Source organism: Choloepus didactylus, chromosome 5, assembly GCF_015220235.1.
Source record: "Choloepus didactylus isolate mChoDid1 chromosome 5, mChoDid1.pri, whole genome shotgun sequence".
NCBI lineage: Eukaryota > Metazoa > Chordata > Mammalia > Pilosa > Megalonychidae > Choloepus > Choloepus didactylus.
Genome location: NC_051311.1, coordinates 144,104,668 through 144,117,433, shown reverse-complemented (window position 1 = coordinate 144,117,433; position 12,766 = coordinate 144,104,668). Strand labels below are relative to the sequence as shown.

General features: G+C 42.8%; 1 protein-coding gene across 5 annotated transcripts in view; it reads right to left on the bottom strand.

Annotated features, from left to right (window-relative positions):
- The window catches only part of BMPER (BMP binding endothelial regulator), a 232,659-nt gene extending 220,616 nt beyond the window's left edge, over window positions 1-12,043 (bottom strand). For 2 of the 5 annotated variants that reach the window (XM_037837053.1, XM_037837056.1), the window contains exons 1-2: window positions 11,498-12,040; window positions 10,384-10,469 (exon numbers count right to left, since the gene is read on the bottom strand). In XM_037837053.1, the coding sequence (XP_037692981.1) occupies window positions 10,384-10,469; window positions 11,498-11,630 (219 nt within the window). In that variant the 5' untranslated portion in view covers window positions 11,631-12,040. Of the gene's footprint in view, window positions 1-10,383; window positions 10,470-11,497 lie in introns of all 5 variants that reach the window. The other 3 variants (XM_037837058.1, XM_037837052.1, XM_037837057.1) reach the window with 3 other exon arrangements.
- Between the last annotated feature and the right edge of the window lie 723 nt (window positions 12,044-12,766).

The window sequence follows — 12,766 nt, the reverse complement described above, 5'->3', positions numbered from 1 at the left end:
CCTAATATAAACATGAAGGCTTGTGTCAAGATTTCAGAGTCCGCCTCCTTGAAAGGGAGTGGCTACGGCCAGGGAATGCTAGCTACAGGGATGGGGAGGCATTTTTTATTGTGACTTTTGAAAGGCAAAGAGATAATCCTGGATTGTCCCCTCTCAGTGCCTCCTGCATTGTGGACTTACCTACATTTCCGCTTTTGACAGTAGGATATTTCCATAAGAGGAAATGTTCCCTTTTTCACAAATAAAAGCAAGTCTCTATGTCCATATGATGTGCTCTTTTCAAATGTGACGACATTCCCCTCAAAGGAAAAAAACGTGTTTTTGTAATGATCATTTAGGATGTCTTTTAGTGAGGAGGTTGCACTTGTGTCACAAATGCTCTGGGATAATCGTGTTTGGGAACTTGGAGTTCCATTCTGTGGGGAGCTATCCCAAGTGCTCACAACCCCAACTATAAACAGGAAACTCCAGCCTAACTCCCACTCAAGTCCCAAGGTTGTGGACCTCTCCCTGAAGCCAGGGGCTTACGGAGGTGGTATGGCGAGGTTCCTACCCTTGAGGACCCCATCTCTTATGACAACAACTCATACAAGTAACTACTCTATAAGGGAGCACATGCTGTCAAAGAGAAAAAGATGCAGACTCAGACAACCTGCAGGACAGTTGGTTGCAAACATAAAAAGTTGCGTGTACACACCCACAGGTCCATGTCTGGTCACAGCAGTTCATCTGGGCTGACTATTTATAGGACAGAGCCCTATACCACAGGTATGCACAGGTGTCCACAGCTGGTCAGAAAGCAGGACACCACGCCATGCCACACTCTTTCAAGCAGAGAGGACTCAGAAGCTTCAACCTCAATAGGTCCGCTCAGGCATCAGCTTTACAGTTTTACCTCCCACCTTCCTGATTCAGTGGCAAATGCTACAGAAGGACACCTGGGTGTCATCATGAGAGCAATATTGTGATACGTTGTCCACAGATGGATGCAGATCAAGCAGATGTGCTGTTGAAGATGAAAAATAGAGGAGCAAACCATTTGCTAAGCATCGAATACTACCAGGGTTTGCCATCTTTTAACACAAAGAGTGACAGAACCTCTAATAAAGTTCCACTGTCTACCCTGAGAAATTCAGAGGAAACATGGCACAGGAGTTGATGATAAATTGTAATAAAAGCAGACTGTTTGGTCACTTTTTAGAAGTATCACCTAGGCAGTAAGTACACAGCATTTGGACAGTGGCAGTAACTACCTTTTTTTTTTTTTTTGTAAGAATATAAGTCAATTTCTATTTTTATTGACAACATAGAAAATGATTAAAAGTAACTATCATTTCTGAAGGGCTCACCATGTTCCTCCTGTTTTAAGAATTTTACATGCTTTAACTCACAATTCTAATAAGAGAGCTGTAATGAAGATGAAGATATTGAAACAGAAACATTAGTCAAGTCACCCAAAGCCACACAACTATTAACAGGCAGAGATGGGAACCACTACAAAATTGTGTCTGAAGTATTTATTTACTCATTACACTATTAATGCTGTTAGTGTCAGGCCATTTACCTTCCTTTCTTTCATTTAAGTTCTTGCCCTAAATAATAATTCTATTTATACTATTTACAAAGGGCTTTCACAATTTTATATCTTTTAACTCTATTTAATGCCTACAATTGAGGTTTGCATTATTATCTCTACAGACGAAGATTAAGGGCACATATAGCATTGTAATTTGCTCAGTACACACACTGAAAGCTCAGAGACAGCAAGGTATCTGCTCAAAGTTGCACAGCCACCAGGCAGCCCAGATGAGACTTGAACCAATAGCTTCAGACTCCAAGGCCACCACCACGCAGCTGCACTTCACTAGCAAAATGGACATTAACGTTTAATGAAAAAAGAAAATATTTTACCTAAATACCTCAGTTTTAATACTTTAAATTATATTGTAATATTTTTAAACTACCATTAATAGTTTAATAGAGCAAACTTGAAAGTATATAACAGGACGTTTTTATACTGGTCAGGCACTTTTATATTGTTGATCTTATTCATCATTTTAAAAAATGCCTGAATGTGGCCTGGTCCATTTTGCACTTACTGTGGAAATATTCTAAAGATGTTTGCAACTGTATATTATTTTTTACCCATGAAATTAGTTTTGTTCTGACACCTTTCAAAATTCCATATGGTATCCATTCACTTTTGCTAAGATCTTTTAAAATCAAAGTTTGGAAAATTTGTGATTTTTGAACTAAATTTTCAAAATCCCTACAGCAATCTTAGTTTTGGTTTCTTGCCAAATGAGATTCCAACAAATGGAATCAATTCAATTCATTTCTGTGGTCAATTCAATTCAATTCCACATACAAATATGCAGCAGAATTGGGATGAGGAAGATGAATGTCATTTCTCATTATGTCAAATGTGGAACAAGATGAGCAAGTTCCTTCTTTGACATTCTCCTAGACTCTTCAGTCTAACTGCCTGCAATATTTAATACCACTGGACTTTCACTTCAAATATCCTCTGCCTTGGCCTGTGCAACTTTTCTACTTTGATGGTTCACCAACCCCCAACTCATCAAGCCTAAACTCATTATCACCCACTCACATCCCTGACCACTTCTCTTCCTACATTGCCTATAATACTGGCTAGAATTCTCAAGATCATCTTCAATTCTCCCCATCTCTCATTTCTCCATCCATTTTATCACCGACTACTATCAACTTGGGCTCCAAAACACCTCTGCAAGCCTGACGACTCAATGTCACCACACCTCAGTATGCTTTTTTAAGATGAGTGTGCCGGTTTGAATGTATTATGTCCCCCATAAAAAGCCATATTCTTTGATGCAATCAAATTTTATTGCTGATTGGATTGGAATCCTTTGGGTGTTTCTGTGGAGATGTGACCCACCCAACTGTAGGTGATAACTCTGATGAGATAATTTCCATGGAGGCATGGTCCCACCCATTCAGGGTGGGCCTTGATTATTGGATCAGTATATAAGCTCAGACAGAAGGAGAGACAGCCTCTTGCTACAGCCAAGAGGGACACTTTGAAGAAAGCACAGGAGCTGCAGATGAGAGATATTTTGAAGATGGCTGTTGAAAGCAGACTCTTGCTCCAGAGAAGCTGAGAGAGGACAAATATCCCAAGTGCAACTAAGAGCGACATTTTTGAGGAACTGAAGCCTAGGGAGGAATGCCCTGGGAGAAAGCCATTTTGAAACCAGAATGTTGGAGCAGATGCCAGCCACATGCCTTCCGAGCTAACAGAGGTTTTCTGGACACCATTGGCCATCCTCCTAGTGAAGGTACCTGATTGCTGATGTGTTACCTTGGATACTTTATGGCCTTAAGATTGTAACCGTGTAACCAAATAAACCCACTTTTATAAAAGCCAATCCATTTCTGGTGTTTTGCATTCCGGCAGCATTAGCAAACTAGAACAGTGAGCAACCCAGTTTGGATGAATGCATAAAGTCTATGCTATAGCTGAGCATGCTCACTGTCATGGTAATATCTATCAGACTGAATAATTTCCCAAAAGGGTCATGCCAGTGTGTAGAGTAGAATATCACTTACTCTGAGTAAGGGGAGAGAGCTGGCACCCAAAATAAAATCTTGAGAGTGAGCTCTGGGAAGTAAACCATTCTATTCAAGTGGCAGCACCCTGCTGTAAAGATGCCAAGTGATTTGCAAAATGACCGTGGTACAGAGACATCATTCCAACTATAATGACTACTGCATTTTAACTACTGTGCCTTGCTGGGAGTGCTTTAGAGTCATTTAGTCCAAATATTCTAGAACTGGAAGATGGTCAAAGAAATTCAAAGAGCAAGCAACAACGGTCTAATGCTTTCTTTCTATTTTCACTGCTCATCCCTCCTTCGGGTCCCATTTGCTCTCACTTGACCACACAACATCCCTCAAATTTCCAAACTCCAGCATCTCGAACACTCTAAACATCCTCCACAAGAGCTCCTAGAGGCATTGATATAAAATGCATCTTATTTTGTCATGTGCTGCACAAAAATATTAAATGGTTCCCCTGCAACTTTACTGATTCATTTACTCCCAATGAGTTTTCTAACTCCCACTCCCTTCACAACGTTGGTCCCATGGACTCTGCCAGTGCCACCCACAGCCGGCACACAATCCTCTGTGCCTTCCCTCAGACAATGCCTTGCTTGCAGCATCTTTCCTCCCCTGTCAAGGTCCAAGCCGCCACAGTCAGAATTCACCTACAACTTCCTTAGGACTTGAGGTCCAGTCTATTATGGTGCTTTTCTTTCTCTTCTGTCAAACTTATTTATCCCTTGCCTGTCTCCCGGCAAGAATCTGTCCTATTGGTCTTGCTCTCTCCAAAACGCCCAACCAGCACAACGCTTCAAACACAGAAAAGGCTAAAAATAATTTAAAAATAATAATAATAATAAAATGGAAGTGAGAGATGAGGCGTGGAGAGAAGGAAGAAAGAATAACATTACTGAATTTATGACTGATATCCCTGATGCCTTGAGTGGTGTTTTATGGAATTAGACCTAGGAATCAAGAGGTCTTACAATATATACTCTGCTCATTTGCTGATCTTAACTAAATTCAAGATGCATACTTGACCTCTCAGTGCCATGAAGGATGGTGTTATCTGTGTTCTTTTATAGCACAAGGAATTCAATATGCCATCAGTTAGACAGAAGCCCCATAGGAGAGGGTGCAAACACCTGATATCCATTATTTATTCAGCAAATTTTTGTTAATTCTCTATATTTTCCAACATTTTGCCCTGCCTGGCTTTCCCCGTTATCTCCCATTCTCCTGCCCTCATCATATTTGTATTCCGGTCTAGGGAAGGGCTCTCTTTCCTTAGCATTATTTCCTACATTTAAAACAGAGTTCCTGCCTAAGTGCACTGTAGAGATTGGCGCCACAAAACAAAATGAAAGTGCATTTAGAAGGGAATGGGAATGGGGAAGGGGAGCACGTGAGTAAGTCGGCAGCAAAAACACACTCAGGTCTGGAAAGGGGTCGAGACACTTCCACAAGGTGGGCCAGGAAAATCCCCATGACGCCAGACCACTAGGCAGTTTTTCCAGAATTACCGCACTCCAAGTCCCAGCCCTAACCCTCTGCCAATAAAAGTACCAGTGAAGGTGACCCCACAGGCATAGAGATGTAAATACCTTGCAAAAAGGAGGCCCCTCTTCCATGGAAAGTTTTTCTTTAAGTGTTTAATGGAGAGCAAGGGGAAAACCTACACCAGGGCCCACACACTCCTGTAGCAATCAGGAAGCAGCCTAGATTGGTCCAGGCCAAGGCTGGAGGGACGAGAAAACCCACTAAGTGTTCCTGATTTAACCCTGTTCATTCATAAAGCTGGGGAGGCTTAGCATCATTAACCCTGTCTCTTCTTGATCAGCTACCACATTTTCCTTTTCTGATAAGCTTTGCATCCTGTTCAAAGTGAGGAAAATAAGAATAAACAAATAATATCATTATCATCAACAACAATAAGCATTCTAGAGCACTCACTAGATGCCAAGCGCTGAGTTAAGCTTCTTGCATGTTATATCTCGTTTCATTCTCCCAGCCACCTTACGAGCTAGGTATTTATACCCATCCCCTCTCCAGATGTGGAAACTGAGGCTTGGAAAGGTTAGATAAGTTGCCCAAGTTCACTACCAGGAGGTGACCACACCAAGATTTGAACCCAGGCTTATCTGATGTCAGCCCCAAAGCTCTCTGCCATAGAGACAGGATGCCAGGCGAAGAGCATCCTGTACCATATCTTCTTTGAAAGGGCTTTCCAAGTTCCAGACTTGCTTTGTGCTACAAGGCCAAAACCACTCTGCTCCCAAACAGAGCTTATTTTCACTTTGTGGAGGCTGCAATTCCTCTCTGAAGCCATGGAAGGCATTTGCAGACATTTTTCAAGCAGTAAATGAGGAGGAGAAGCAAATGCGTTTAGCAAAGAAAGCACTGGCTTCACATGCCAGCTCCATGTCTTAGTACTGTGTGGCCTCAGGAGATTTTCTCTGCCTCTCTGAGCCTCAATAAAGCATAGCAAGAAGCATTACCTCAACGGGTAACAAGTTGCCATTTGTGGATTCACCGAGCCCAACCCCTGACATGTTGCGAGCTCTTATAAAACAGTTCCATTCCCCCCAAAACTGCCCTATTGAAAAGCAATTGATCACATCAATAACAAAACAGAAAAAAATAAATCCTGATCAATTTGTTAGTGGGAATCTAGAAATGATAGGAAACAATTTTGAAAAATGATGGCAATATATGTATATGTGCATACACTAAGTTCAATATCTCTCTGAATACATCCAGCCTACTTGTTCCCTTCTCCCTCCATCCCTCCCCTTCCTCCCTCCCTCTCTTCCCCCTCCCAAGACACTCACAGGTAGGATCCTGATCCCGTGTTATCTCCCTCCTCCTTCTCAAATATGTGCCTCACACTTGTTCAGATAATAGATACCTATTATCTAGCCAGTTAATCTGAACAAAGAAAACCATGAGAATTTTAGAGATAAGGCACCCAGGAGAGTCTAAGATGCTGGCAGCTACTTGTTTAGTGATAGAGGATTTTTGTAATTAAAAAAATCAGAAAACAGCAGACAAAGTCTCCTCTGTTTTCACCATTTGGTTGGCTCTAAGGTAGGCAGAGCCCGCTTCTTGTAACACCAAATTTCACGTTGCTTTTTATGAGCAAAGGGTCCATTTCTGTGTTGCACCTCTGGATTTAAAAGAGGAAATTTAAAACTCAGAATAATGTTTTCTGCTGAGCAAAATGTATGCCAAACTAAGCTCTGACTTCTGGTTTTCTGAATCGCAGCCTCCAAAGTTTTCTCAGGTTTCCAGCACTGCACCGAATACACTGGTTTCTGCCATCTCCTTCTGCTCTACAATTAGAGGGGAAGAGGGTGGAGAGTGGGAGTACCACTTCTGGATTTGGGGATCCCAAGAAATCCAGAGAATTAGATTAATTTATCTGGATGCTGCTGGCTCTCACCCGCTGTACTTCAGGGAGGCCCCAACATGTTTTCCTAGGCATTATGAGAAAAATAATTCTAGCAGGAAAAAAACAATCACACAAAGCAGCAATAAGTCTGGGCCTCCCTTCCTCGGCCCCGTAAAAGGCCATTTTGTAAGACAAGGGATAAGCGTGCTTTTCTTTCTCACTGAACAATAAAGCCCTTGCATCTTTAACTCAAGCTGCCCACCAGTAGCTCCCTCGTTCCAGCACACTGGTCTGTCTTCTCATCTTCTCCTTGATCGGATGAACTGACGGTCTTTGGCCCTTACACTTTAAGATGATATCCGTCACCAGCTACCCACCAGGTTATTCTTGGATCACTACTGGTTCTGGCAAGATGTTCGGGTCTACGCAGATGATGATAAACGAGGATAAAATTATTCTGCTCTGCTGACTGTGGCCGCTGTACCCGCTATCATCCTCAAAATCCCCACAGAAATGAGCTCATTCCACCTTTGAACCATTTCGGAGCTTAAAAGTTTAAATCAGGCCAAGTTGATTTTGTGAGGTTTTTCAAGCTTTTACACTGTAATTATATACAGGACTGTATGCCACCTATTTCCTCCCAACTGTAACATTTTACGTCTTTTTTAAGCCTATGTGGGGGTTAGATTTTTTTAGTACATGTTATGAAATAAGATACGAGCTTAGGCTCAGTCTTAGGTGACTTACTGCCAAAAGGCTGGACCAACACAAACTAAGTGTGACTATTTTCTTTATCCAAAGTACAGTTTAGACTATTACATACCCTCCTAATGTACATACATAAAACTAGCTCACAACTGAAGCTCCCTGCAGGTCAACTGAACTCATAATGAGATTTTCCTTTCACACAATATGATTAACAAATGTTAACTAACCAGACTTCTAAACGGTGCAAAGAAAAAAAAAAAACAAAATAATTCAAGCAATGCCAAAAGGTAAAATAATGCAACGACCTCTTATCCCCTTGCTTTTTCACATCTTTAACTGAACAAATAGCCTGCTTTTAGGCATGTACTCTAGAGTCAGACAAAACCCAGAGTGAGTTCCAGCCCTGTCGTTTACTAAAATGTGATCTTCGCACGCTGCTTAACCTCCGTAAGCCTTTTTTCCTCTTTTGTAAAATTGGTGTGATGATCCTCAAACGATTTCTAAGGATTCAATGAAACAATGCAGACATAGGTAAGTGCCCAGCAAGTAAAAAGTGTTTAATAAATATTAGTTGTGATTGCTAATGTTATCAATCTGCTAAGGGTATTTACCTTCCAGGCTGTGTATAAAAATGTCAAGCAGCCTGGCAGCAGTCTGGGGTGCTTTGGAATCCATGGGCTATAGTGAGTCCCACAAAAACTCACCAGAGTATATATGGAAGTGGTCATCCATCTATACTTACTCAATTCTACCAAATCATTACAAATGTTTGGGAAGTGATAATGGCTGTGACAACTCAGACCCCATAATTCTAAGCCCCTGCAAAAGTCACCATAACGTATCACTGAGCCTTTCCACTAGTAAAACAGTCCTAAGGCATCTTTGTCATAATGAGTGAATCCCATTGTCAGATCTGGGCATTTCATGTTTAGAATTTCTAACAACTCTCATCCAAGGTATAACCTTCCAAATGCTATAAACTATTTAAAGACATAAATGAAACTGCTGCCCTTCTAAATCTCTTCTCTTTAGATTTATTCTTTTACCTTCAAAAAGTCAGGATTGTAATATCTATATTCTTCTCAGTAAGTCTCCGCTTTCAGAGACAGGCACTGTTTTCAGCTAGGGAAAGAGTGCTGAAAGGTGGGTGCTGCGTGGAGAATTTTTCATAATGTTATTTGGCCCTGGTTTGCAAAACTCAAACTGTATGTTTGAACTTTATAAACAGTAATATTGCTGGGGAGAAAAACAATATTTTCACATATGGAGCTCCAAGCACATTTAAATATTACTTGGTCAGGGTAATTTCCTCTGAAATCTTAAGAGATTAAGATAAAATAATTCACTCTGATACAGATAAGAGAAATGAAAAAAAAGAAAGGTTATCCTCCACCCGCACTTGTCAATCTACAATGGAGTCAAAATTTAAACTCAAAGCTTCTTTCCACCCGCACTTATAAATCTATAACTGAGTCAAAATTTAAACTCAAAGCTTCTTTCCAACAGGTCCCTTGGTGAAAGATCATTAATTAACACGGCAACATATAAACGCAGTCCCTTAGCTCATTTTTATTAGGCAGCAGTATTTATGGTCTCAGCAGAAGTAATGCATGTTCTACCGTTTCTGTTGATTTCCTTAGTCCTCAGAACCTGATAATCATTTCTTACAGCATTCGCCTTAAACCATTTATCATTTCTCAACATTGACCTCATCTGTTGTCATGAAAAAGTTGGGGTAGTTTAAACCCAGGTGGCCTAGCGTTTGCCTAAACAACAAGGATCTCTTCTCCAGTTCCAGACTGAATGCCGATCTGGCAAAAAGTAGTCATCTATCACTTTTGTGCTTTGCATTTGACTGCCTTAATGCATTTCCAGTAGGTTTTGTGATGTGGTAGTTTTTAATCAAGGTTTGCCAAAAGTGAGTGGCATGTAAAACAGTTTTAAGCAAAAATGTTGCTCTTTGTGGGTCTACATTTCATCTCAGAAATTCTTATTCATATAACTTAATCTCCCCCATGTGGTTACTTATTAGACTTATCACTAACTATTACGCTAAAATAAACTGAAACAAATTATTTTTTAAAAATCTACTAACCACTGCCAGTGTGAACTAAGCCACTAATAGCCAAGTGTTATTCTCTATAAAGGAGAGAATTATACTTTCTGACTCACCCTGTCAAATCAGAAATAAAGACTATTATTTGAGAGTTTAGGGTATAACACGCAAAGAAATTCAAGATTACATCTTGTCCTTATTTTTGTCCTTTGTGGCTGTCACCTCTCCTTCCCCTTGTGACATACCTTATCCCTGACCTTTATGCTTAAATGTTATCTCATCATTTTCCTGCTGAGCTCAGAGGATAGTCTCAAGACAGAAATGATTGGTGGCAATAGCTATTACCAGGAACAGGCATAGCAGACTGAAATTACCACTGAGACAATGTCATATAAAGTTTATCTTAAGTTTATTTCTGTGACCATGATGTCAAAGATAACAATTCTCAGCCTGCTGAAATGGAAATTGCCCACTGAAGTCCGTGAGACTTACAAATTCAATTCACAAGCTATTGCTAAGTACCTACTATGTGCAGATTTCTAATAATCAAAGGTAGTTTTTCAGATCTGATTATATGACTACATTTAATGGATTCACCTTGTCAGAGGGAACAATTAAGTTCATTTTACCTGATATCCACACTTACCAAGCAGACACACATTATGCAAGGGTTGTCTGTAATGAATGGGATCTGCAGAACTTCGCCTTCATTTTCACATTTTGCAACAGAACCTGAAGAGAAAAGGGAGATTTTTAATTTAAACTTTGCTTAGCGGTATTACTACAAAATTTATATTTTTACACTAATCCTTTTCAAAATTACTACTCTGAACTTCAGAAACTCTTGAGTTTCGAATTACTGAACTCACCAAAAACAAATTCACACCAAAAAAAAAAAAAAACAATTTAAAATAGTTTTATTTGCATAGGTTTTTTAAAAAACGACATGTAGATAGATTTTCTGTTCTCAGTCGATTTAAGCACAATTCCAAATATTTTGCTGGATCTACTAATAATAGGCTTTTATGAAGGCATTTCTACTAATCACATCCCACTCCTATAAAAATAAAAATTAAATTTGCATTAGGGTAGATTTTCAATGTCAATAAAATTCAGAATTGTGTCAATGAACAGGCCTTTATATAGATCTGCCTCATATTGTCTTGGATTGAAACCACTTTTTGAAACACAATCCTCTTTCCTCTTCCCTTAGAAATTGACTCAATATTTTTTTTTCTGCACCAGGTGTCAGTAAAGTATGTCCCTCAGAATAGTAGCTGAGATTCTCACCTGCTTGAAAAACATATCATTATTATATCCTGAGATTATTACCCTTTTTAAACATGATGGTTTCTTTAAATTCAAGGTATGGAGAATGGTTGCTTTAAAAAGGACCGGTAGCACAGAAGGTATATTGGAACCTTACAGAGTGAGAAAAGAGGATGTGCGTAAAACGGTTCAATTTTTTTCCCTAAATTGTACAGGGGGAGAAATGGTTAAAATAAGGGTTGAGGAAAACATTAGAAATAAAGGGAATTTCCGAATTTAATATGGAAGAATGTCTGTTACGACTACATTGAAATCAACCAGCCTTCTCACACCCCTTCACTGCCCGGACTTCTCTTCACCATCAGCCAGCGAAGGGAAGGCGCCAAGGTACGCGCTCCTCACCCTCCCATCCCCGGGGCAAGCCAGCGCCTCCTCTCCCAGGTACCACGCCAGCGTCCGGGAAGGCCGGTCCCTCGCCTCCCCTCCCCTACCTGTCAAGAAGGAGGAAGCCAGAGACATGGGGACCCCCGAGCAATTGAGCAGCAGCAAGACGCAGCAGGTAATCCCAGGCGAGCGCCGGCAGGGACGCTCAGCCAGAGCCCTGACGCCGGAGAACCAGAGCATCGTCACCTGGAGGGAATCCTGGGCGACTGCAGGTCCCGCGCCGCCGCCTCTACTCCGCTGCGGCCGCTAGCAGTCAAAAAGGGCTCTCAGCCGGCGTGTCGGGAGACAGTCCGCGAAGGAGGGAGGCGGGCGCCCGGGAGCCGGAGGGGGGAGGGAGAGGGGGCGCCCAGGGAGGAGGGGTCCTGTGGCCAGGCTCCTCCAATGCAGCTTTTTTTTTTTTTTTTTTTTTTTTTTTTTTTAAGGAGTTGCTTCAGTCAGCCCCTCTGCGCCAGAGAGCGGGCGGGGAGAAGGGGTGTCGGTAGCTGCGGGAGATGACAGAGTGGAGCAGCGGCGCTGCGCTGTGGAGTGCGCGCCGCCGCTTCCCCGCCGCCGGGACTGCAGCTACCGCCCCGGGTGCTGCGGCCGCCGCTGCCGCTGCGGCCTCCACTCCTGCGCTCCCCACCCCCTGCCGTCCCCGCCGGCTCACGGCCCCGCGGGCGCGCACGCTAGTTTCGGCGCCGCGGAAGACAGGGGCGCACCCTGCACCTCCCTGAACCCTCTGGGGACGCCTGGGCGCAGGAGGGACTATGGGAGCCCCGCGCCGCGCCGGAAACAGTCTCAACCGAGCTTCTAGCCCGTTCCCCAGATCACCACCGGCCCGGGCCGCGGAGCGGTGCCGGGAAGGCGAATCTCCACCACCCGGCGCGCGGGACACCGCCTCCCTTTCCCGAGGGAGCTCCCACACCCAGGAGGGAGGGAGTGCGCACCACCCCTGCTCACGCCTGGGTTCCCCAACCCTGTGAGGGAGCAGAAAACGAGGCGCAGGGGTGCCTCGCCACTCCTGCTAGCAACTGGGTGCCCCAGTTTTGAGAAGCAGGAACAAACGGGTTTCAGGAAGAGCCCCGCAACTTTTCAGGTCCTGCTTTGGTTCCCTCTGGCGGGGACGCGACAACAGACTCGCGGGCGAACCAGGCAGAGGGGGCGAGTGACCTTAGAGATTAGTGCTCTGTGCTTCTGTGCCTGCGCGTCCTGACACTAGGGAGGACAGAAGTTGAAACGACACGCAAGGTCTGTTAATACATGTACAGAGGCGAAAGCTTTTCACCCTTAAAAAGAGAAAACAGTTGCTCCAAGACTCCTCCCTTCCAATCTTGGGC